Below are 26,882 nucleotides of genomic sequence, written 5' to 3'. Positions count from 1 at the left end.
GGTGTAGGGGGAACAAGCAAACATGAATCCTGACAACTCTCCAGGGACACAAAGCCAAAGAAATCAAGACAAGTGGCAGTCTCTCTCTCTTTTTTCTGCCCTAGAACTGAGCTAGCAGAGAAAGATCTCTGAGTGAACAGGTTTTGCAGGTGCGGAGAGTGCTTCAAAAAGCCTGCAAAACCTATTTGATCAAAGGTGACGGCAAAGGGAGGGAAGGAAATGAGTTCCTGGGAAGCGATGACTTTATTATCATAGCAAATCTGAAGGTCTGTTGCGTCTCATACCTATTTGCATTCACAGCAACTAACATGCAGCGGAAGAAACCCAAGTTCAGGAACGTATGTGGGCCCACAAAGAAAATTAACAGCAACCAGCAAAAGTACAGTCTGGGGCAGCGCCTACATCTCGCCCCCAGGATTGTGGGTGCCTGCCGCCATAACATGGACTTGCAATATCACACATCAGCACATAGTGTGTGCGATGTCACACGTGATGTGGAACGCCGTATTGCATTTTCGGAGAGGAGGTCCCTTCCAGCTCTACATTTCTATGATTCTGTGATCTGGTTGGTGGCTGTGAGAACAGATGCTGAACTAGATGTACCTTGGAACTGATATAACAGGGCTGTTCTGATGTTCTTTTTATATATATATATAAATATTTATTAAAATTTTTGAGTACAAATGCAAAAATAATAAACAATGTAACATGTATCATAACATAGTTTCATAGCTTCTTTGGACTCCCTCACATCTCCCGCTCCCACTTACATCATTGTAAATTTTTACCAGCAATTTATCATCTTGTTTACGTTCTTATGTCCCGCTCATTTAAATATATTCTAATAATTCTCCAAAAAATTTATATTTTCCTCAATCTCACTTATCATCCTAATTCCATCTATTTTAGTGGTGGTCAGTTATTTATAATCTAGCATCCTTCTTAACATTCAACCAGATTACAATATTTTTGTAAATAAATCTTAAATTTCTTCCAGTCTTCTTCAACCTTCTCCTCTCCCAGGTCTCGGATTCTGCCGGTCATCTCAGCCAGTTCCATATAGTCTATCAGTTGCATCTGCCATTCTTCCAGTGTGGGTAGATCTTGAGTTTTCCAATGCTTAGCGATGAGTATCCTTGCTGCCGTTGTAGCATACAGGAAAAAAGTTCTGTCCTACTTTATCACCCTCTGGCCGACAATACCCAGGAGGAAGGCCTCTGGTTTCTTGGGGAAGGTATACTTAAATACCTTTTTCAACTCATTATATATCAGCTGTAACTGAAAAGAGCCTGTGAGAAGGATTCTCAGATGAGTGGAAAGAGGAGCCCTTTGACTCGAATGAGCTTTCTTCAATTAAAAAATAAAAATTAAAACCATTCCATGAAAGATGGGAGGAGGAAATGAAGAGTCAGGTTGCAAAGGTTCATCCATGCTTCTTCCCAAGCACAAAGAAGAGGAATGTGTTGAATGTGTTTTACAATGGAACCAACCTGGGCTGCCCAGGAACATCTCACCTTTGAGTGAGGATGCTCTCTGACCTCTGGTGGCTGCTCTAATAAGCTAAGGATACAAAACATCTCCCAAGAAATGATGACTCCTTTGGACCATTTCCCTCACGGGGAAAACAAATCCTATGCCAGCCTTGAGGCAGGTGGGATGACCTGTTTGCTCAAGTCTGTATATCTCTGTCCATGGGCAATGTCTCCAAGTTTGTTATTGTTTTTTTTTAATTATTTTTATTAGCAATCTCAACATAACAAATTATCATACCATATAATCACATACATTATTCCCCCCTTCCATCCCCGCCCAAAGACTTCCCTCCGCTCCTCTCTCTGATTTCTCAGCACGTATTATTCTCTGCATGTTATAAAATTTTAGATATCCTTACATTATCTATCTAACATGTTATCAGCCAATAAATTTGTGCATGTTTATTCAGAACCTGCCAAGGAGTCCAGTTCATTTTGTTGTCTTTTTAAATAATTTGGAAAAAAAAGCTCCCATTCTTTCTTAAAGCCACAGTTGTCCTTATTCCGCAATTTATATGTCAGTTTAGCCAACTCTGCATAACTCATCAGTTTTTCTTGCCACTGTTATTTCATTGGGATTTCCTCATTCTTCCATGGCAATGTCTCCAAGTTTTGTTAAACTGGGACGAGGACTCAATTATTTTATTATTTGTGCAAATACTGGAGTGCATCTCCACTGTGTCATACTTAGAGTACTGAAATTCCATTGGCTTCAGTGGGTCTACCCAGAGTATGAGTACTGCACATCGAGATCCAACCTAGTGTGTGCACATTAAAAAAAAAAAAAAAGATAAGCAATGCCTTACAGTCTCATGAATTTCACTTGGGCTACTCTAAGCACAACTAACATTGCACGCCAAACCATGGCTGCTCAGACATAAGTCCTATTGAATTCAATGGGGATGACTCTCAGGTATGTGAGCTTAGGATCTCTGCCTAAATTGGGTCCCAGACCTTTGGTAATCTGCTATTTATTTATTTGAATGAACTGTATATGCCACTTGATTGCAAAAAGGAAAACAAAAAAACCTCTAAGCAGTTAGAAAATTGCCAGTGAAAGAGTGTTAAAAACAGGTATTAAAACATCCAGAAATATAATTAAAACCAACAATAGGCTTGCGTTTTAATCTCAGCTTCCACGTATCCGAGTATGCTTGTCTAAGCAAAAGCGTTTTAAACAGGAGCTGAAAAGAGTACAGAGAGGGATTCTGCCTGCTGTCAATAGGCAGGGAGTTCCGAAGGGCAGGTGCTGCCACGCTAAAAGATCTTCAGCCTTGGTCTCTACTTGACGGATCCCAGAGGCATTATAACTCCCTAACAGAGGGACGCAGGTGGCGCTGTGGGTTAAAGCCTCAGCGCCTAGGGCTTGCCGATCGAAAGGTCGGCGGTTCGAATCCCTGCGGCGGGGTGCGCTCCCGCTGCTCGGTCCCAGCGCCTGCCATCCTAGCAGTTCAAAAGCACCTCCGGGTGCAAGTAGATAAATAGGGACCGCTTACCAGCGGGAAGGTAAACGGCGTTTCCGTGTGCGGCTCTGGCTCTGGCTCTGGCTCTGGCCAGAGCAGCGATGTCACGCTGGCCACGTGACCCGGAAGTGTCTCCGGACAGCGCTGGCCCCTGGCCTCTTAAGTGAGATGGGCGCACAACCCCAGAGTCTGTCAAGACTGGCCCGTACGGGCAGGGGTACCTTTACCTTTACCTTTAACAGAGGGAAAGTATTCAATGGGGGGGGGGTCTCTTGCGCAAGCCACAGTGAAGAGAAAGGGAGCCACGGAGGGGCTCTTGTAAGAGAAGCCCCCCTCCCACCTGCGGAATTGCACAAGGAATGAACGCTTTCACACGCACACGCTCGCTCCAGAGAGACGAATAAGAACATCCCTATCCCCATCACCCGCTGACTCCATTCCCCAGGCTAGAGGACAGCAGTTAATCTGCACAGCAGCCTCTTCACCTTGGGCTGCTGAGGAAGAGCTGCTAAGAATCTTGCAATTTAATACTCACAAGCCAATCCGTTACACACACACACACTCACACACACGGAAAAGAAAAGAGAGAGAAAGCCGTGTTAGCAGAAGAGAAAGTTGGAAACAAACAAAGTTCTTCTATTACGCTACAAATTAGAACCTTAAGGCAATTCTGGGCTGCTTTGCCAAGCAGTAATTCCATGCAGGAACCAGGGATATCATCACACAATCAAAACGTTTTTCTTTTTCTTTTCTTTTTTTTAAGGCGGGGGGGGGGAGGTGGCTGAAGAAAGTGGGTTTATAAAAAGCCACCAGGAAGAACGGAGTTTGGAAAGGAACAACAAAGGCTTCCAACCATCACCTTCAATCAATCAAGTAATAAATAAATGATAATAATTAGTAGTAGATGGAGGTGGTGATGGAAGGGATGTGCGTTGTTCCGCAGGCTTCTCGGGATATTCATGGACTTACTTGTTCTTCAGCTGAAGTCTTCAACTGCACCAGAGCCGCTGCTGTGAAGCACAATGACAGGAGAATCATCCCGAAGTGAGTTTCTCGAATGGAAAAAAAAAAAAAGGATGGATGGTGGATGATGGATATAGGACAGCCTATATATGCACTTTTTTTAAAAAAATAATAATATAAATAAATGTAAGTAAAATGTTGCGGGGTGGGGTAGGGTGCGGAATGAAAAACTGCACTTCTGAATGGAAAAAAAACCGGGAAATTTTAATGTCTTTATTTCAAGGAGCCGGAGGGAGAATTCCCTGATGGTCCTCTTTGGCGCTTTGCACAGCCCGCAGCGCGCGCGCTCCCGTCCCGGCTGGCAGCCTGCGCTCTCTTGCAAAGCAGCTCCTTCGCCGCGCAGGAGGAGGAGAGGCAGAGCCGTGGCGAGGGGCGGAGAAAGCCAAGGAGGGCGGAGGAGGCGGGGGAGAAGGGTGGGCGACTCCTGCCTGAAGGCACGGACCAGCCCTCTTTGAAGATCCCCTTCCTTCCTTCCTTCCTTCCTTCCCCTCTCCCGCTGCGAGGGGTCTCTTCCTAGGCGGCGAGAGCGCACAGCCTCCTCTTTCGCCGTCTCCTCTCATTGTAACCTGCTGGGCGCGCTAATAAAGCCACTGCTCGGGAGTCCGGCCCTCTTGGCCACGCTCCACCTCTCCAGCCAGAGACATCCAGGAGTCCCTTCGACGCTCTGGCGAGGCGGGAAGCGCCTTTGGCTGCGCTCCGACGTGAGCGCGGGCACCGGCGCTTCGGAGCAGGGGCGCACAGCTGAGCTGCGCCGGGCGCAAGCTGGCGGGAAGAGCGCGGGCCGGCCGGTGCCTCAGAGCGCACGACGCGGGAGTCGAGGAGACCCGTGCAGATGGAGGGAGACTCTTTATACCAAGTTTCACCTTTGGAGCACCTCGCTCAGCATTGCTTACCTTGACCGGCAGCTGCCCTCCGGGTTACAGCCAGGGGGCATTCTCCGGCAGCTGTGCCTGGAGATAGCAGTGATTGAGCTTCTGCTATCTGCAAAAGCTGAGGGTTCAACGCTGAGGGTGAAACCTGGGTCTGAAACCTTAGAGAATCTCTGCCAGTTAGTTTAGAGGTGGATAGGTCAGTGCTTGCAGTATGTCAGTTGCTTGTGTTTCTTCACACAAGGTTTTTAGGTTGCTGGATCAGGCCATTGTCCCTTCTAGTCCAGCATCCTGTTCTCACAGTGGCCTCCCAGATGCCTGCAAGAAACCCTCAAGCAGAACCTGAGTGCAAGAGCCCTCTTCCCTCCTGTGATCCCATCATTGGCTCCCAGTACGTTTCCAAGCACAACCCCCAACCCAAACAGATATATCTTCAAGCATTTCCTCTGTGTATGAAGAAAGCAACTCCATATACCATCTTGCCTGTCATTTTCTCCCATTTTGTCTTCATTTCCCAACTGGATTCCTAGTTCTGTCCAAGTGGCATTTTATATAGCATTCCTTTTGTTGATTTATTGTTCGTAACAAGAATTTGAAATGTTGTCATAGTAGTCTTCAAGGCCCCATTTCTTATATTGGTTGTGATATGATTCCTTAATTGAAAATACTGGAAGTGTTGGCATCGCATCCGTGCTCAATCTTGAATTTCTTTGCCTGGCACAAACTACTTGGCCGTAGAATATGTTTGAGTCCGTATGTATGGCAGCATTTCATGCTATACTCGTTGTACCATTTTCGCCCTCCACGACTGAAAATATAATTTGGTTCCATATTTTTCAAAGGATCTGTAGATTATTTTACACATGCAAATATGGAGTATTTTATTTTTCACATCTCTTTCATTTCCTCTGAAACAATTCAAAGAGTTGGTGCTGACCACATAACACCGGTCCTGAGAGATCTGCATTGGCTCCCAGTATGTTTCCAAGCACAATTCAAAGTGTTGGTGCTGACCTTTAAAGCCCTAAACGGCCTCGGTCCAGTATACCTGAAGGAGCGTCTCCACCCCCATCGTTCAGCCCGGACACTGAGGTCCAGCTCTGAGGGCCTTCTGGTGGTTCCCCCCCCCCTGCAGGAAGTGAGGTTACAGGGAACCAGGCAGAGGGCCTTCTCGGTAGTGGCACCTGCCCTCCCTTCAGATGTGAAGGAAATAAGAAGCTACCTTATCTTTAAAAGACACCTGAAGGCAGCCCTGTTTAGGGAAGTTTTTAATATTTAATGCTGTATTGTTTTTAACACTCGATTGGGAGCTGCCCAGAGTGGCTGGGGAGACTTAGCCAGATGGGCAGGGTATAAATAAAGTATTATTATTATTATTATTATTATTATTATTATTATTATTATCATCATCATCAACAACAACAACAACAACTGGACTTGTAGACATTAGCAAAGGGCCACACACAGATGTTAACCTCTGCTCTTTTGCACAGATGGCAGTGGGGTTAGTTTCACCAGTTCACATTTCCTGCAAATAAGACCGTAAGGAGAGCCCACTGGATCATGCCACTGGCCCACCTAGTTCAGTATCCTGTTCTCACAGTGGCCAACCAGATGCCTCTGGGAAACTGCTAGCAGGATCGGAACACGAAACCATTCTTGCCCGTCCTCCGTGGTTTCCAGCAATTAGTATTCAGAAGCATTGCTGTCTTTGGCAGTGGAGATATCTGTCCCAAATCTCCCGACATTCAGCTTCATTGAATTTCAGTGGTATGAGAGAGGAGGGAAAACTTTACCCACTTCCTCTACGCCATGTAACATTTTATAAGTGATGTCAGTCACCTCTCACCTTTCTCTAAGCTAAAAAGTCCCAAATGCTGCAGAGTCCCCATTCACTCCAATATTCACTCTCCCTGCCCTAACCTTATCAGTTTCCCTGGAGACCAGATAGGGAGAGAAAGGTAAAGGTTGGTGGGGCAGAGAAATGGCAAGACAGCAGAATGGACTTGCATCCCAGCACAAGACGGTATGAGAGGCATCAGCTGGAAGTGTTTTCTTCTGGATAGCTGGTGTGGTTGGATTTGGAGCTGAATCAGAATAACTTATGAATGACAGAAATGCACATTAATAGAAAAGGGGGCATTTCTGGTTTTGGCTACGCTCTTTGATAAGTCTCGGAGAGCGCTGCAGCTTGCAAATGGGTCTCAAAACATTTAAGAGGCTTCCACAGACACATGGGAAGCTGACATTTGACAGGCCTCTAAAAATGCAGCTCCCGCTCTTGAGTGGGCATGAAATTGCCATCCACCTTTTCCCTTGGGAAAGAAGACTCAGGTGGTATCATCCTGGGGAGGAGTTGTGACTGGTCCACCTCTCAGTGTGGACCAATTTTTGTAGAAGAGGGGAGCAGGTTTTTAAGCAACCCCCAATCTTCTGAGTCCCTGCCCCTCTATGCTGCATGGGCCTCGACTAGCTGCCCATTTGGGAGGTGAGTAGAATATTTTGGGGGGGATCCCCTAAGTGTCCTTGGAACTCCTCTTTTTCATGTATTTCAAATTGTCAGGACATTTGTGTCTGCAGCGGCATTGGGTTTCGTTGGGTTTCATTAGCTATTAGTCTGGGAAGGAATAGCAAGTCAATAGACGGAGGAAAGAACTGAGTAAAGGGCAATGGGGTCACTGGAGTTCCCTTTATGCATGGCATGAACACTGGGTTGAATGATGAGCTGGTGGGGCCACTGTTCACTTGCCAACTTACATACCCAAGGTTGGAGGATGGATGGCGGCTAACAGATTGACATAAGTACTGAACAAGACATAAGTACTGTTTTTGGGGGATAGGGGGTGGGTGGGTGTGGAGGACTACCTGGTCCTGAATGGGGTAACTGTGCCCCTGAAGGACCAGGTGCGCAGCCCAGGAGTCATTTTGGACTCACAGCTGTCCATGGAGGCACAGGTCAATTCTGTGTCAGGGCAGCTGTCTACCAGCTCCATCTGCTACACAGGCTGAGACCCTGCCTGCCCGCGGACTGTCTCGCCAGAGTGGTGCATGCTCTAGTTATCTCCCACTTGGACTACTGCAATGTGCTGTATGTGGGGCTACCTTTGAAGGTGACCCGGAAACTACAATTAATCCAGAATGCAGCAGCTTGACTTGTAACTGGGAGTGGCTGCCGAGACCACAAAACACCGGTCTTTAAAAACCTACATTGGCTCCCAGTATGTTTCCAAGCACAATTCAAAGTGTTGGTGCTGATCTTTAAAGCCCTAAATGGCCTTCGACCCAGTATACCCGAAGGAGCATCTCCACCCCCATCGTTCAGCCCGGACACTGAGGTCCAGTGCCGAGGGCCTTCTGGCGGTTCCCTCATTGTGAGAAGTGAGGTTACAGGGAACCAGGCAGAGGGCCTTCTTGGTGGTGGCGCCCGCCCTGTGGAACACTGTCCCATCAGATGTAAAGGAAATAAACAACTATCTGACTTTTAGAAGACATCTGAAAGCAGCCCTGTTTAGGGAAGTTGTTAATGTTTGATCTTTTATCGTGTTTTTAGTATTCTGTTGGGAGCCGCCCAGAGTGGCTGGGGAAACAGCCAGATGGGTGGGGTATAAATGATTAATAATAATAATAATAATAATAATAATAATAAGTGGAGCAAGGAAAAAGAATTCCTCCTAATCCTTTTCTGTGGAGCCAAGAAGTAGAGAGTAACAAGGTTCCTGTTGTTTTAGGGAGCTTTCCTGCCCAGAGAATATTATGGTTTAACTAGTTTTACTTTGGTTTGCAGATCCTCTAGGCTGCTATATTTAATAAATATAACCTTTTCCCACTTCACAATTCTTCATCTCGAGTCTTCTTTGTACACCCTTTTCTGTGAAACTCTGGGCAAAGTTTGCTTCATGCTGGTTTATAACTGCAGTGGGCACTCCAGCACAGAATGAACCAATGCTGGGTGGAATATTGGGCAGTCGAAGTTCCCCTTTCACACACTTGAATCAGCCTCTGATTGGGGAGGAGGGTTGCAAGTCTCCAGGAATGCAAGTCTGAACACGGCAGAATTCACGCAGAAGGCATTTTCCCTTTGTTTAACAGTCCTCAGATTGGAGGAAGAAGAAGCATATCTCAGAAAAATAGGAAGCTAGCATATACCCTCATCAGATCATCTAGTCCAATATTATAAACACTGGCTGGTAGCAGATCTTCAGGTTTTTAGTTAGGAGGAGTCTTTCCTATCTGGAAATACCTGGGACTTTTGACACATCCTGCATGTTTTTTATCACTGAGCTACAGCCCTTCAGCCCCAGGGCAGATATAAACATTTCAGAATACAACCTATATTTTGTGTGTGTGTGCACAGACAGGTCTGCACGCTATCTAATTGTTTTTCTTATTTTAAATATTTATTACCAGCTCTTCATTGCAACAGGAATCCCAGAGCCGGTCATAAAATTTCAGACCAACCAAATATCCCAAGCATCACCACCACAACTCATTTCTATAGCACTTTCGGTTTTGTCAAGGGCATTATACAATCTGTGCATCATGCATCTTTGCAACAAGCCTCTGAGGGAAGCCATTCGTATGCCCATTTTACATGCCAGCAAACTGATCCTAATGTCACTTTTATAGGTGACATGGTCTGATAATGTGCCAAATTAGGCATGCTTCAGCCTATTGGAGGGACGCGGGTTAATCCACAGAGCCTAGGGCTTGCCGATCAGAAGGTCAGCGGTTCGAATCCCTGCGATGGGGTGAGCTCCCGTCGCTCAGTCCCTGCTCCTGCCAATCTAGCAGTTCAAAAGCATGTCAAAGTGCAAGCAGATAAATAGGTACCGATCCGGCAGGAAGGTAAATGGCATTTCCGCGTGCTGCTCTGGTTCGCCAGAAGCAGCTTAGTCATGCTGGCCACATGACTAAGCTGTACGCCAGCTCCCTCGGCCAGTAAAGCGAGATGAGCGCCGCAACCCCAGAGTCATCCACGACTGGACCTAATGGTCAGGGGTCCCTTTACCTTTGATGAGCGCCGCAACCCCAGAGTCATCCACGACTGGACCTAATGGTTACGGGTCCCTTTACCTTTAAGCCTATTGGAATCTATTAAGGTCAGGGATGGACTTTGGTCATACAGTGCCCTGAGCAAGGACCAAATCCCCTCCTCTTGCCTTCCATTCTGTGCATGCTTTCAAGTGTGCTACATCATAGTTTTGCACCCCCTTGACTTGGTGCCCTATGCAGGAGAACTGCCTACAACACCCAAAATTAAGGCTCCATTAACTGTGCCTAGGGGTTGGAGAATGTCACATGGACAAAGAAGAATTGCTGAGATTCCTGCATTACAGAGGGTTGGACTAGATGACCGTCGGGGTCCCTTCCAACTCTACAATTCTATTATTCTAATTAAACGAGGCATGAGGGGTTCACAATCCACATTAAGCTAAGGTATGGATTGGCCCACATATGGGCTTCAAATAATTGCCTTTGCAAACATGCTCCGAACTCTATTTGAGGAAAGCAGTTTCTGGGCATTTTGCACAGAAAATACAGCATGCAGGAAAAAGTTTAACTGAACACACATGTGCACACATGCATACATGCAGCAGCTCAATTCCAGACCCCAGGTTTTTTGGGGGGTGGGGAAGGGAGCATGCATTTACAGTTCATGATCACAAATAATCTCCTTCTAGGATGGACATTCTTAATGAAACAACATCTTTTCCATACGTTAGAAACCATGGAGAATATTGTATTACACGAGCCAAAGTTAATTGCTTTAAAAGACGTCCTCAATTCCACAAGAGCATGAAATGGGAGAAATTCGGTGGCTTTATTATTTCAGAGTGCCGGAGAGTAGAATTTATGGCAGAGATTTAACAGCAAGACCCGTGAAAGTGAAGTTCTGAGTCCAACGTAGAATGTAGTCAGGAGAGGGAGAAGACTGTAAAATATTTATTTCACTCCAGCTATGCAAAAGTCAATGTAGAGCAAATGAGCTGAAGTGCAGCTAGCTACACTAGTTATAAAATCGTTCAGATTTCTATGACATTGGTGACCTTAAAAATATGCTGTTAAAATAAATGCCCAGAATATTAATGCAACTGCTAAAAGTTTCCATGGGACATACTTGCTGTGTGTGCCCCACTTTGGAATTCTGAAAAGTTCTAGTTTCTCATGTGCACCTCAGCAAAGCACAGAGATCCTGGCTCTGTGATTTGTCATTTCAATGAGTTAGCCCAGCTGCGAAGAAACATGAAAATCTTCTCATCAAGATGCTGACTTATTTATTCACGGCGTGCCATACAGTAATATGGTGACTGGTAACTGGCAGCAGCCACCAAGACCACATAACACTGGTCTTGAAAGACCTACATTGGCTCCCAGTACGTTTCCGAGCACAATTCAAAGTGTTGGTGCTGACCTTTAAAGCCCTAAATGGCCTTGGCCCAGTATATCTGAAGGAGCATCTCCACCCCCTTCGTTCTGCCTGGACACTGAGGTCCGGCACTGAGGGCCTTCTGGCGGTTCCCTCACTGCGAGAAGCCAAGTTACAGGGAACCAGGCAGAGGGACTTCTCGGTAGTGACACCCACCCTGTTGTCAAAGAGAACAACAACTACCAGACTTTTAGAAGACATCTGAAGGCAGCCCTGTTTAGGGAATCTTTTAATGTTTGATGCATTACTGTATTTTAATATTTTGTTGGAAGCCGCCCAGAGTGGCTGGGGAAGCCCAGTCAGATGGGCAGGGTATAAATTATTATTATTATTATTATTATTATTATTATTATTATTATTATTATTACTATTATATCGGTACGCCAGCTCCTGTGGGCCAAGCACTTTTTGTCCCCCTCAATATTTTGGGGGTCAGGGCTGAGGGCCCCAGTGTCCCAAAAGTGTGGAGGAGAAGCCACTGAAGCCATGTGACTGCCATGTTCTGTTCTGCTCCTGGCTCCTCCTGGTGTCCTGGTGTCACATGCACGACGTTGCCCCCCCCCCCCATCGCCCTTGCAAACTGGTGCCTCTGAGTCATATAAACAATGCCAGAAACCTACCAAAGAATCTTGGGAAATGACATTTGGTGCAAATGCCCAGATTTGCCATTCTAGGAATGTCAAGCATCTCTTAATGGAACTACAGTCCCCCAAGGAGAGAGAACAAAGATCAGACCCAAAATCTGTGGTGCAGATACGCCCTTCATTTCAGATTTGTTCTTCAGCCACAATCCTACTTGCATTTTCTATGGCTCTTTTACTACACAGCAGCCCAGCCAGCCTCTCCATGTATCTAGGCAGTCAACCAAACAGAGAATGGAGGCAAAGGAGCCAAAAAAACCTTCCCTGAGCAATTAAAAAGTACAATAGGAATGGGTGGAAAAATGCTGGTTCAGAATCAACAGTAAGCAGCCAATTTGGCCCGCTGTACAGTAGGAAATGCCTTTTTCAGAAGAAGTGGGATAGAACGCTACCTTCCGTGTGGTTGCCCTGGAATGTGTAATTCCTGTTGGGATTTCATCCGAAAAGGCCTACTCACACAGTGAACTTGCACCTCTCTCTCTCTCTCTCCCTCTCCTGCCCCCCCCATCCCGCCCATTTCCTTGACTTCATTATGAAAGGTTGTGGCGTATGTGTAAAAATAGCCCGCCTCCGCTTGCCAAGATCCTCCAGTTTTGTAAGCATTTTTAACGCAGAGTCAGAGCAGAAGCCCAGGAGATAGCGCTATTCCCGTAAACTGCTAATGGATCAAAGGGCGTTTTAAAAAGAGACAGCTGAAATGTGCAGGCTGCTTAAAAGTCTTCTGTTATGAGATGATGTACATATGTTTGACCAGGGGAGAGGTAAGCATACTAGAGAGAGCTATTTTTGCACCGAATACATTATGCATTGTGGGCTCCCATCCAGCAAATATTTATGCAAGCACTTAATGGCTAGGATAAGCGCACTGGCAAGAAGGGCCACTCGATGCGAAACAATGCATGAGCAAAACACAGCTCTCATTCCAGATTGACGCTTCTCCGAATTTCGGGGTGCTGTTCTCCCACCCAAAAATGTGCACGCAAGAACGTTCTGACGGCAAGAGCTGTTGAACAGTGGAACGGACTACCTCGAAAAGGGGTGAATGCTCATTCATTGGAGGTTTTTAAACAGAGGTTGGACAGATGTCTATCAAGGAATCTTTAGCAGTGATTCCTGCATTGCAAAGGGTTGGAAAAGATTAGCCTTAGGGACCCTACCAATTCTGCAATTCTATGTTTCTATGTAATGCATGCATTGAGGAAAAGTGTGTGTTTGTGTGTGTGTGTGTGTGTGTGTGTGTATGTGTAGATGTATATGTAAACATAACACACACACACACAACCATTTGCACAATTGCTGCAAAAATGTGTATCAAAACCTAAAACAAAAATGTACATTTTAGGGGAAATACGAGCTAAAATTTTCATGGGGATTTTTTTTTTTTTAATGGAAACTGATATGGAAATGGGAATAACAGGCCCTTAGGCCTGGGAAAATAAGAAAGTGAGAACAAGCAAAACTGACAGATTCATTCACCCCTACAAGCAAGCATAATGAGAAAATAATAATATAAGAAGTCTGCTGCATCAGGCCAATGGCCCGTCTAGTCTAGCTTCCTGTTCTCACAGAGGACCAATGCGCCATGAGTAATGGTGAACACTGAAACTTCATGCTACGTAAGGGCACAATTGACAGAAGCTGTGCTGCCCTAAAAGCGTAGATGCTTTTCATGGAGTAGAAGGCTGACAATCACTAGCAGTTAATGATGACTATAAAATTATTATTATTATTATTATTATTATTATTATTATTATTATTATTATTATTTGTTGTTGTTGTTGTTGTTGTTGTTGTTGTTGTTGTTGTTGTTTAGTCGTTTAGTCGTGTCCACCCACACCATTCAGCCCGGACACTGAGATCCAGTGCCAAGGTCCTTCTGGCAGTTCCCACAATGCGAGAAGTAAAGCTACAGGGAACCAGGCAGAGGGCCTTCTCAGTAGTGGCACCCACCCTGTGGAATGCTCTCCCATCAGATGTTAAGGAGATGGGTAATTACAGCCCCTAATAGTACATTTACATGCAGAAAACAGTGGTACCTCGGGTTACATACGCTTCAGGTTACATACGCTTCAGGTTACAGACTCCGCTAACCCAGAAGTAGTATCTCGGGTTAAGAACTTTGCTTCAGGATGAGAACAGAAATTGTGCTCCAGTGGCGCGGCGGCAGCAGGAGGCCCCATTAGCTAAAGTGGTGCTTCAGGTTAAGAACAGTTTCAGGTTAAGAACAGACCTCTGGAATGAATTAAGTACTTAACCCGAGGTACCACTGTATATAACATTTAGGAAACATCTGAAGGCAGCCCTGTAAAGGGAAGCTTTTTAAGGTTTACTGTTTTATCATGTTTTTATATGTGCTGGAAGCTGCCCAGAGTGGCTGGGGAAGGTTAGTACCTCTTGTGGCGGACACAACATGCTCCTTCTGGGGTAGTGCATCCATTTTTCGTTCCCACCCTGCACTCAACTCTCACCTGTGGCTCCTAGATGCTGTTGGCATGTGACAGCAGCCATACCCCAGGAAATAGCTTCAACTGGCCAGCTAAACCAGGTGAGGGTAGCTGAATGGGTTTCAAACCCACAGTGAGTTAGGGACTTCCTGTGCATGCAAAGTGGATTGATCAGACGAGACCAACAGTCAAGAAGGTCGTTTTTGCATGTGATATAAAAGATAATGATAGGCAGATGGAACTCATTGCACCCAGGAAGGTAGCCCATCCAGAAGGAAAACTCTTACTCTAAACTTCTCCTGCCTTGCAGGACATCTTCAGGAGAAGAAAAGGCTAAGGAGCAAACTCTACACAAATGCAGAGTGGATTCCCTAAGTCAGTAGCCTGGCATAATGTAAATCTTATTCTGGCATCTCCTGCAGGCAAGCTAGTACCAAACACATTCCTCTGCTTTTCTTTGACCACATCAGCGAGGCTGAGAGGTGAGGGTCTTGTCATCTGGACAGCCCAGGACCTCCATACACACTGCTTGCACCCTTTGGAAGTCACTTAGATCCTGTTAACTCAGTGGTTTGACTTCACCCTTGGAGGTGCACTCTATTGTCTCTCGAGACAGAGGGATGGCAACAAATTCAGAGATGGCTCTGTTGGATGCCGTACAGTTTAATGCTAAAAGAAAAAAGAAAAACCCACCGCATTCATCTTTGATTAAAGAAGCTGGCCATAGCAATTGCATCAGCAGAGTTAGGGTACTTCTTGAGCAATCACACCATTCTGACGGCTTGCTCAGAATTGTGCGAAAAATTGCCCATTCATTCCAAGGGAAATTGTTCAGCTCCAGATTTAGGAAGGGATCAAGGTTTAGTGAATTATCGTTGCTTGCCTGTGTCCTGCATTGCATTCAAGAGAGAAGTAAGAACATCTGTCCACTTCCCAAGATCAATACACCTATCCCCTCTCTTAATTCGGAACAGCTGCTAAACAAATACATACACCGCACACATGCAGAACAGAGACCCGAGTTCCTGTTGAAATAATAACCCTCCTGACGAAAGATTAGAGCAGTGCATTTAAAGACTCAGAACATGGATTTCTCAGGCCATGTTTGAGGTTGCAACTGGGGGAGCAATAACTAATGTAGTGCACACATACACCCCACACCAATCTGCCCTGGGAACCCACCTTGAGCCAAGACAAGAATGCCCTGGGTTTAGTCCTGAATTAGTTCAGGGGTGGAGCTAATGTTTAATCAGGTTTTAAAAAGAGAACACAAAACCCTAATTAATTATATGGTTAGGAGGGGCACAGGGGAAGGAAATTGGGGAGGGGGGTTCGATTCTTCAGGGTGCTGTTTTGCAAGCAGCTTCTGTGCAGAGAAGGTGCACATGCGAATGAGAAGCCTGCATCCTGAAAGATTGGTGCTTCTACGCAACAGCTGTTGCTCAGGGACTTGGATCCTGTGGAGCACTGCTTCACAGAGGAGCACCCCACATCCCATAAGATCGATGTCCCTGCTCAACAGCTGTAGCACAGAGGTGACAATCCTACAAGAGCTGGGTATCTGCAGGAAGGAGAGTCAGGTGGTGTTGGGAGTGGAAGGACATCAGGTTGGAAAGAATTGTCCATAACTGAAGGTACTCACACACCCCTTCTCCCAGGAAGCTACAGCTGGCTGTCAGGTGGCAGTAAGCCTTTTTGTGGGTTTTTCTGCCTGATGCCCCACCTCCTAGCAGCCCAGGATCACTCTGGTCTACCCACCCCATGGAGTTCTGTGGCTGTCTCATCCCAAATCAAAACAACACCCAGGTGCCCCTGAATTGGCTCAATTCAGTTTGGAGATCAGCCAAATCTGGTGCACAGCGCTCCTAATACTCACATTTATTAAGAGCGAGATTTGTATCAAAATGTTACAGTATAAGCGACTTCTATTCAGCTATGCCCTCTCTCCCCCCCCCCCCCACACACACTATGGATTTCCCTTTCTGCAATCCCTTCCAAGGAATATCTATAGTTAATAAAATGTGTTGGAAGGCTCACAGCTGAATCAATTCCAAGTAGCATATTGTGGATTAAGGTTTCTCAGCCACTTTGGAGTTCTGTAGGTAACTCACTTGGACCATCTTGGTAAGCCTTGATATGTAGGTTAAAAATAATATGGCTGAAGAACCGTGTTGTCCTAGTTCAGGATGAACCAGAATGGATAGACCAGTCCTTTGTAAGACAATGGCTGTAACTGACCGTTGAAGCACCACCATTTACATGTCCAAAGAGTGGGCTCAGTTGCCATAGAGATAAATAGGTGGGCCTTTTCTCATAATCAGCTAAGGTAGGCTATATGTGTGATGTTTTTGGCTGACACTGGAAGCTGGAGAGACAGAGGCATGTCTTGCTCAGTGCTCGACCCAAAGCTGTGACTTGAGACTGCGTTGGAATCTTAATGAGAACCAAGATGTACTAGAGTGTTAATGTACAAGATGCTCAGGTTGTATATACAGTGGAACCTTGGTTGCCGAATGGCTTAGTTGTTGAACAAATTGGCTCCCGAATGCCGCAAACCCAGAAATAGGTGTTCTGGTTTGTGAACGTTTTTCAGAAGCCGAACGTCCAACGCGGCTTTTGCTTGAGTGCAGGAAGCTCGTGCAGCCAATCGGAAGCCGCGCCTTGGTTTTTGAATGGTCATAGGAGTCAAACAGATTCCTGGAACGGATTAAGTTTGAGAGCCAAGATCAGTGGCAAGGGAAATTGATGGATTATGCAAAACTGGCAAAATTGACATACAAATTGCATGACAAGGACAACTGTGACTTCAAAGAGGAATGGGAACCTTTTACAAATTACTTAAAACAACAACAAAATGAATTGGACTCCTTGGCAGGTTTTAATAAACATACACAAATTTATTGTTGGTAAAATAATAGATAGATAGATAGATATTTGGAGGATCTTTACATTTTTATAACATGCAGAGAATAATATGTGTTAAAAAACCAGAGAGAGTATCTGAGGGAAGTCGTAGGGGGGAGGGGAGGGGAAAATGGGGAAAAATATAATGAAGATGATTTGTTATGTGTAAACATTCAATAAAAAATTATAAATTCAATAAAAAATATATTTAAAAGTTTGAGAACCAAGGTACCAATGTATGTGTAAATAAAACCATATATCCTAAAGACACTGCAGTCTCTGCTGACCTTCATTCCAAGGAACCTGGATAGCTTAGTTGGTTAGAGCGTAGTTCTGATAATGCCAAGGTTGCAAGTTAGATTCCTGTATTGGAAAGCTGCATATTCCTGCATTGCAGGGGTTGGACCAGATGATCCTCAGGGTCCCTTCCGACTCTACAATTCCATGATTGTATTATTCTAACCCTGGGTGATCATTGGGACCCCTGGAGTCTCTCACCGGTCAGAGATTGGGGTTCAACAATATACGTGAAACACCACAGGTTACAGGGAAGAAAGAAGGGCAAAAACCTAGGATGGGGACAAGGCCATGGATAGCTTCAAAAGCAAGGACAAATATGTTGGCAGGCTGCTCTTTCGTCCAGCCTTTGGCATGACTTTGGCTTTGCATAGCTCTTTGCAACTTTCTTCCATAAATGAGGCTGTGCCCATCAAGCCATGTTACCCTTTTTTGGGTTGCTCTCGTAAAAATTCCCCTGTCCATTCATCAGAGATGCATGGCATCCTGTTCTCCAGTCTCTCTAAATACTCGCGGACATTTATGAGCAAATAGCTATATCGCATCGTGGTCGTCATCGTGCAAGCTGACATACCTGGACAAGAAGGGCATTCGTCTGCAGGGGAAAGCAACACGAATCCAGCATTGCAAGCCTTAGCTCCATGGACCTCATCTCAATAAACCTTAAAGACCGCGAGCAAAGTTCAAATATAGCAAAACACCTGCTTTAACGCAGGAGTGCAGAACTTTGAGGCTGAATGTGGCTCTCTGTTTGGTCCCCAGAAGACAACGCCCATGTGCCTGAACCACAGCCCTCACTCTATGCCCTCCTTGAGAGCTTTTGCCTGGCTGGAAATTGTCAATGCCTCTTACTTTCCTGGACGGAAGGTGATGAGGTGTGTGTATGTGTGTCAAAACTTGTGTGTTTTAGTCTGGATGGCATGTCAAACTGGTCTGCCCATTTTTGCCTAGGTCCCCAACTCACAACACAGCATGTGACCTCTGGAATACACCTCTCATGGAATGAAGCTTTCCAGGCTCGAATTGGACCTTCCGGGTTAATCAAAGCTGAAATATGTCATAAAGGACTGTTCATCTTTCCTCCAAGATAATCCAGATCGATTCTAAGAAAGCACAATATTTATTGATGAAATTAGTTTTGCCTTTATCTGCTGAGTTTTGTAAGTTCTGCAGCAATCGGTATCTAGCAAACGGAATTTATTTTGTACAATTTCTGTTGACCTATTCCAGGGATCAGCAAACCTTTTCAGCAGGGGGCCGATCCACTGTCCCTCAGATCTTGTGGGGGGCCGGACTATATTTTGGGGAAAAAATAATGAATGGATTCCTATGCCCTGCAAATAACCCAGAGATGCATTTTAAATAAAAGGACACATTCTACTCATGTAAAAACACGCTGATTCCCTGACTGTCCACAGGTCGGATTTAGAAGGCGATTGGGCCAGATCCGGCCCCTGGGCCTTAGTTTGCCTACTCATGACCTATTCAAACCCCTCTCCTCAAAAAACTATTATGCAACAGTGTATATCAAGATCATTATGCAGCTACAAATACTTTATAATGTTTCGGGTGGATGTTGGTGGATCACATTAGCCTTTATGTGACGGGTGTGCTACTCAAAGTGATCCAAAGGCAAAAAAAGGGTGCAAATGAAGAAACAAACTTCAGTTCTCAATAAACTCGGTAAACAAGGAATTAGTATTTGAGTGTGTATTGGGAAGGGGGTTGAAATAGAGAAAGTTGAATGCAATGATGTATCGTGGATGATAGCATGACTGGCAGACTAGAACTCTGAGCAAGAGCATTCTGTCCTGCAACATTTTCTTGCAGTTCCCAGTGATCATACAGGAGTAGGGTTGCCATATTTCAAAAAGTGGAAATACGGACACAGTATCCCGGGTATGTCTGGGAAATTCCAGACATATGGCAACCATATACAGGAGCTCTCTGCTACATTTGCTTTTGGGCTCCCCAACCAGTGCACATCCAGTAGATGCCCAGAGAAGCAAACAAGACTTCCAAAAACATATTTGCAAAGCTTTGCTGGTGGTCTCTTTAAGATCCTAGAATCAGAGAGCTGGAAGGGGTTCCTGGGGGTCATCTAGTCTAAACCCCTGCAATGCAGGAATCTCAACCACCAAATTAGAACCCATACTGGCCCCTGCTTAGCTTTGCAAATGGGCTAGCAGTTTTATTGCTGCACCACTGATATCTCCCCAGCTCAGGTATTAAGTACTTCCATCGTAGCTTTCATTCCTATTATTTTGCTGTTTCAGCAGAGCCTAAAGTAGAAATTCAATGTGTGTGCTAATCCAGGGAGCATGCTGAGACAGCATGGAATGCTATCCTTGAGCAGGGAGGGGAGACAGAGAATCTCCAATACCACAGAGATATTGGTCTGAATGCCTAAGCCTCCTCTAAGCTTTCCATTGGCCGGTAAGGACACACGCTAGAGGTGGCTTGAGTAGATTACATAGTGCTTGGGGAGACCAAAACAGTGCTTTTTCCACAGTGTCACGTACAAATCTCAGAGAAATGTAAGGAAGCAAGAAAAGAAGGCAGCCTTTCCAAGCTGGCCAGGATTTCTCCACATGCCAAGAGCTTGCTTTGCACAAAATCTCCCCCAGTACTGTCTGATTTCAGCAGCCCTGTGGCATCAAGCTTCCTGTAAAGACATTGGCTAAATAGCTCAGTTGGTACAGCATAGGTCACAGAATCATTGAGTTGGAAGGGACCATGAGGGTCATCTAGTCCAACCCCCTGCGATGCAGGAATATGCAGCTGTCCCATACAGGGATTGAATCTGAAACCTTTCTGTTATTAGCGCCATGCTCTAAGACTATTAATCTCAGGGTTGTGGGTTTGAATCCCACATTGGGCAAACGATTCTTGCAAGGTACGGTATGTCATTATTATTATTATTATTATTATTATTATTATTATTATTATTAAGAAAAAGAAGATCAAACCTATCCATTCTTAAAGAAATCAGCCCTGAGTGCTCACTGGAAGGACAGGTCATGAAGCTGAGGCTCCAATACTTTGGCCACCTCATGAGAAGAGAAGACTCCCTGGAAAAGACCCTGATGTTGGGAAAGATGGAGGGAACAAGGAGAAGGGGACGACAGAGGATGAGATGGTTGGACAGTGTTCTTGAAGCTACCAGCATGAGTTTGACCAAACTGCGGGAGGCAGTGGAAGACAGGAGTGCCTGGTGTGCTCTGGTCCATGGGGTCACGAAGAGTCGGACATGACTAAACGACTAAACAACAACATTATTATTATTAATTTAATTTGTATACCACCCTATACCCGAAGGTCTCAGGGTGGTTCACATAAAATATCAAATACATCAAAACAAAATATATCAAAACAAAACCAACAACCCAATAAAAAACCCCACCAAAGAGCCAGCATTTTTAAAAAGGGTATAGGATGTAGATCAAGTCAGGCAAAGGCCTGGTTGAGAAGGAATGTTTTTGCCAGGCACCTAAAGGTGTATAGTGAAGGTGCCAGGAGAACTTCCCTGGGGAGCGCATTCCACAGACAGGGAGCCACTGCAGAGAAGGCCCTGCTCTCGTGTTGCCACCCTCCAGACCTCTCGCGGAGAAGGAACACCAAGAAGGGCCTCAGTAGATGATCTCAGTGTCCAGGTAGGTCCTGAGCCATTTGAGGCCTTATAGGTCAAAACTAGCACTTTGAATTGGGCCTGGAAACTAACCGGTAGCCAATGCAGTTGGACCAGGATTTGTGTAATATGCTCAAACCTTCTTGCTCTGGTGAGCAGCCTGGCCGCTAAATTTTGCACCGAATTCAGTTTCCGAACAGTCTTCAAAGGCAGCCCTATGTATAACGTATTGCAGTAATCTAACCTTGACAACAGTAGTTAGGCTATGCCTGTCCAGATGGGGTCGTAGCTGGGCCACCAGCTGAAGCTGATGGAAGGCATTCCATCTGATGAACACCCTGAACAGTCATGTTTCCAGATGTACTAAGCAAAGTTGGTTGGGTATGACTGAAGATCTGTTGAATCCAGAATTCTGTCTATAGCTGTAGCACTTTCCAGATTCAGTGTGATATCACCCAAGTTCTAGCATGAAGAGAAAGGAAGAAAAATCTCCCTCCCGCCTTCATACTAGTCATAACATTATAATCTTTTAGAGAAATTCTCCTTAGGGATTAGTTTTTATGATCATTATATTTTCCAACACGTCCCAAGCTATTGGCTTCCCAGCGTGGTTTAATAACAAACTAGTGTCCAGAATGCACATCTTGGAGAGGAATTGATGGATGAACAAATCAACCAAGATGGTTAGAGCAACTACAATGGTGAGATCAATATGGTTCAATCTCCAATCCTGCTATTCCACTGCCTGACTATCCACACATTACAAGTTCTGCACAACACATTCATCAAGGAGATACGGAGCAAGTGAGTTCACTGAGGAATTCAAAAAGAAAGGCATCCCTAAGAATCATGTCTTATTCCTAGCTATCTGTGCCATCGTCTACAAAGAATCAAAGAATTGTAGAGTTTGAAGGGACCACAAGGGTTCTAGCAATGCAGGAATCTTTTGCCCAGCAAGGGGGCCCAACCCCCCACTGGTGTTAAGGGTCTCATGCTCTAGCCATAGTGGTCAGGGTTCATGGCAGGATGTGTGTGTGTGTGCATGTGTGTCAAAGAGTGACTATTACTTCTGCAACTGGATCCATGTCCAGCCACCATGAAAACGTTGTGTTGATTGGAGCTAATCAGAGTGAAAGAGGCAAGTCAGCCACTGAGGATTGGTCGCCAGGGTCACTCTGGAGAAGGCACGTGGAGAGAACACAGCAAAGGAGTTGCTCTGTATCATCCAAAGCGAGGCATTTAGGAACGCTGAAAACACAAAGCGCTTCTGCAAACACAGAGGTTTTCACCAATAGAATGCTGTGCAAATTCTGTTACGTACACTTGAACTTCAAGGAAAACCCAACTTGACTCACTCCAGAATAAGATACTGGTGCAATCCAAATCACTTGCCCATGTACCTGCACAGAAAACAGATCTAGCCAAAAGGCAACACAGGGAGATCTGCATTGTTACAATGTATCCCTAATCATTATTATTGTACAATTGAAATTATTATTGTATAATTGTAGGGGCGGGGACACAGGGGCAGTTGCCCTGGGTACAAGATTGTTAGTGGTGCAAAATTTCTTCTTTCTTTCTTTCTTTCTTTCTTTCTTTCTTTCTTTCTTTCTTTCTTTCTATTTTTTTTTTATTGCGGCTTTATAATTGCAAATTCCATATATCATATACCAATATCCAATCCTACCTTACCATTACATTTACAATCTTCTCCCTCCCCACCCAACTTCCCTCAACTTCCCCTTCTGGTTTGTTACATTACTTGTTATACAGTGGTACCTCGGGTTAAGTACTTAATTCGTTCCAGAGGTCTGTACTTAACCTGAAACTGTTCTTAACCTGAAGCACCACTTTAGCTAATGGGGCCTCCTGCTGCTCCCGCGCTGCTGGAGCACGATTTCTGTTCTCATCCTGAAGCAAAGTTCTTAACCTGAAGCACTATTTCTGGGTTAGCAGAGTCTGTAACCTGAAGTGTATGTAACCTGAAGCGTATGTAACCCGAGGTACCACTGTATTCTGCATGTAAATGTACTATTAGGGGCACAAAATTTCAAACACCCAGTGTTGCTGCAATGCAACTGTGTGCTTCCATTTCTGGGCTCCATTGAAAACAGCTTCTGCGTGAGAACCAGGAAGTGACCTCTCCAGACAACGGAATTACTCTTTTTCTTCCTGATCTCTGCAGCTGTGATCTCCTGCCTTTAGGCAGTTGAGTGTGCATGCATACTCTTTCTGTTTCCCTCCATTCCCCCCTTCGCAGGGCTCTGGATCCTGGCAACCCCTGCTATTCCACTTAAGTGAATTGGATGATCTTGTGAATGAACAGCAATCCCAATGTAAGAGCGACAGGCTGTGCCTCTAGCCATCTCAATCTTTTCTTTCTCATCTGGCAAAGGGGCACAAATTATTTAACAAGTGTGCTTCCTGGAAATATTCTCTTTTTATGAGTGCAGCAGTCTGGCATTTGAGACAAAGGTGGAATCTACACACATCCAAAAAAACGTTATGAAAATGCTTTTTTAAAAAGTGTTTTTAAAAAATACATTGAACTTTCAATGGCTCACCACTGCCATCTCATGTCACATTAGGTACTGCACTTAAAACACATTTAAAACATTTTGATTGCAGCTGTACAAACACTTCTTTTCTTTGTTGAAATCCAAGCCCTGGAAAGCTAAGCTCAATTGAAGCAGAATGTGCTTTATAAACTAAGTTTCAAATTTGGCCCGCATCTCCCAGGAGTCTCTGTGTGTCTGTGTTTATTAGGATGGAGGGATCATTCTGTTGCACCTCTCCACCAGTTTTCATGCTGGTACTATCATGCTTCCATATTAATCTGATATATCTATATTTATATTCCACACAAATTTTAATTTTTAAATGGATTTGAATATATTTTCTCACAAAATGTGCACTTCTAGGACTGCAAATTTAAACCACACCCCTTACTGCTAGGGATAATTAATTGGGCTAATTAATCTAAGGCCTCCTAAACTGTGTGTGAGGGTATTGCTTTTATATGTTACTATGTTGTGCATGTTCACATTTTTATATTGTAAACCGTCTGTGATCCTCTGCTGAAAGGTGTTATAGGAATTTAATAAATACATGTAAATAAACAACTAAACTAAGTGCATTGTAATCCATGCAATAGCCTGGCTGGTTACAGCTATACAGTGGGTAATAATAATAATAATAATAATAATAATAATAATAATAATAATTTATTATTTGTACCCCACCCATCTGGCTGGGTTTCCCGAGCCACTCTGGGTTGCTTCCAACAAAGATTAAAAATACATTAAAATGTCACACATTAAAAACTTCCCTAAACAGGGCTGTCTTCAGATATCTTCTAAATGCCAGATAGTTGCTTATTTCCTTGACATCTGATGGGAGGGCATTGCACAGGGTGGGCGCCACTACTGAGAAGGCCCTCTGCCTGGTTCCCTGTAGCTTTGCTTCTTGCAGTGAGAGAACCTCCAGAAGGCCCTCGGCGCTGGACCTCAGTGTCCGGGCAGAACGATGGAGATGGGAAGAATGTAATTAGGTATCCTTAATTAATTGCTTTGAATGTGACGTTTAGGGCAATGGTGGTCAGTGGGTCTGGTGGGTAAGAAAGTTGGAGGGGGAAATAAATAAATCCCAAGACTTTTGCAATTTTTGCAACCCCAAGAGGGTTTTGCAATTTTTTTAAAAAAACCACCAACAGAAAATATTTCAAGTCATGATCCAATCTCCCCCACCCCCTACTTTTTGGGCAAAAAGGACTTAAAGTAAGGTTAACAGATTTTTTTTTTCCAATGAATCCGGAGACACTTTTCAACTTCCTACTAAACAGATAGATTTTTTCAGGGGACTGATTTGTAAATCCCAGGACTGTCCCCGCGAAACGGGGATGTTTGGTAACCTTAACTTAAAGGTTTTCAATGTGCTCTGTAACCACAACATCAAGGGAGATGGAGGAGGGAGAGAGAAAGAGAGATTATCTCACCTTTAGGTCACCAGACCCAATGATCTATATACAGGAGAGTTGCCTATATTATCCCTTCTGTCATTTGCAAAGGAGGTTTTATTCCTCTAAGCAGATGCCCTCACATGCGGTCACCACAGACGAGACAGAGACATGAATTCGCCACTCGGACACTGTTTGCATTGGCCCTCGCATCCCACCCACCCCAATGAAACCAGCTCCACAGGAAAGTCTAATATTTGAACTTTTCACTCTTATTTCATTTTATTAGACAGCAGTGAAAAGTTGGCTTGTGAGCAAGGTCTGAGGTCTCTCTTTTTTATACCTTGAAAATATTGCCAGAAGTTTCTCCTCTCATCCCGCTCCCCTCCTTTCTTTCAGAGCAGAGGCTTTTCTTGAGGTGGATAATTAGTATTTTATTGAAGGCAAAATAGCAAACAGAGACTGGAAACTGAAGGGGCTTTTGGAGAGGGGTGTGTGAGTTGTGAACCAAGGACCACCCAGAATGATTCCATCATATATTTCTGAAGACCCTTCCCTTCCATTCAAATGTGTGTGTGCTCGCGCGCGCCTGTGAGTTCGGCATGACTCAAAACCAGACGCTGGGATTATTCCCAGCAGTATTTCAGCGAGAGAAGCTGGGATGGGAACCTGCTTTCTTTAGCTGCTTTCACACCTCGTCAAAGAGGCACTGGGGCTGACGAATCTGCCAATACTGACACTTCGGATATTAGACGGATTGCATTGAGACTGTTGTGCCACCTTACTATTCCTGATTTAAATCAGCTGGGCTTTAAAGAAAATAAAAGAACCACAGCACTGCTATCTGGGCCCTTTTCACACATTATGAAGATCAAAGTTGGCCACTAGAAGCACATTCACATACCTTCCAATATTTCTCCAATGAAAATAGGGATGTCCTAGTCCATCATCATCATCATCATCATCATCATCATCAATATCCCATCCATCTGACTGGGTTCCCCCAGCCACTCTGGGTGGCTTCCAATATTATTATTATTATTATTATTATTATTATTATTATTATTATTATTATTATCAATACCCTGCCCATCAGACATTAAAAACTTCCCTAAACAGGGCTGCCTTCAGTTGTCTTTTAAAAATAAAATAGTTCTTTATTGCCTTGACATCTGCTGGGAGGGCGTTCCACAGGGCGGGTGCCACTACTGAGAAGGCCCACTGCCTGGTTCCCTGTAACCTCACTTCTTGCAGCGAGGGAACCACCAGAAGGCCCTCAGAGATGGACCTCAGTGTCTGGGCTGAACAATGGGTTGGAGACACTCCTTCAGGTATACAGGGCTGAGGCCGTTTTGGGCTTTAAAGGTCAGCACCAACACTTTGAATTGTGCTCAGAAACGTACCGGGAGCCAATGAAGATCTCTCAGGACCGGTGTTATATGGTCTTGGTGGCCACTCCCAGTCACCTGTCTAGCTGCACATTCTAGATTATTTGCAGTTTCCGAGTCACCTTCAAAGGTAGCTCCACGTAGAGTGTGTTGCAGTAGTCCAAGCGGGAGATAACTAGAGCATGCACCACTCTGGCAAGACATTAATATTTATTTATTTATTTTTAAAAAACCAAACACCTTTCCTATACAGGGCTGCCTTCAGATGCCTTCTAAAGATGGTATAGTGACTTATCTCCTTGGCTCAGGGG

General features: G+C 44.7%; 1 protein-coding gene across 1 annotated transcript in view; it reads right to left on the bottom strand.

The window, feature by feature from the left end:
• The window catches only part of ADAMTS3 (ADAM metallopeptidase with thrombospondin type 1 motif 3), a 131,478-nt gene extending 126,957 nt beyond the window's left edge, over positions 1 to 4,521 (bottom strand). Inside the window, exon 1 of the mRNA XM_079990726.1 lies at positions 3,965 to 4,521. Coding sequence (XP_079846852.1) covers positions 3,965 to 4,033 — 69 coding nt within the window. The 5' untranslated portion in view covers positions 4,034 to 4,521. The remainder of the gene's footprint in view (positions 1 to 3,964) is intronic.
• Between the last annotated feature and the right edge of the window lie 22,361 nt (positions 4,522 to 26,882).

The sequence above is a fragment of the Podarcis cretensis genome (genome assembly GCF_951804945.1).
Source record: "Podarcis cretensis genome assembly, chromosome: 9".
NCBI classification, from domain to species: Eukaryota; Metazoa; Chordata; class Lepidosauria; order Squamata; family Lacertidae; genus Podarcis; species Podarcis cretensis.
Note: the sequence above shows the minus strand (reverse complement) of the source record. Positions and strands in the feature narration are given on the sequence as shown.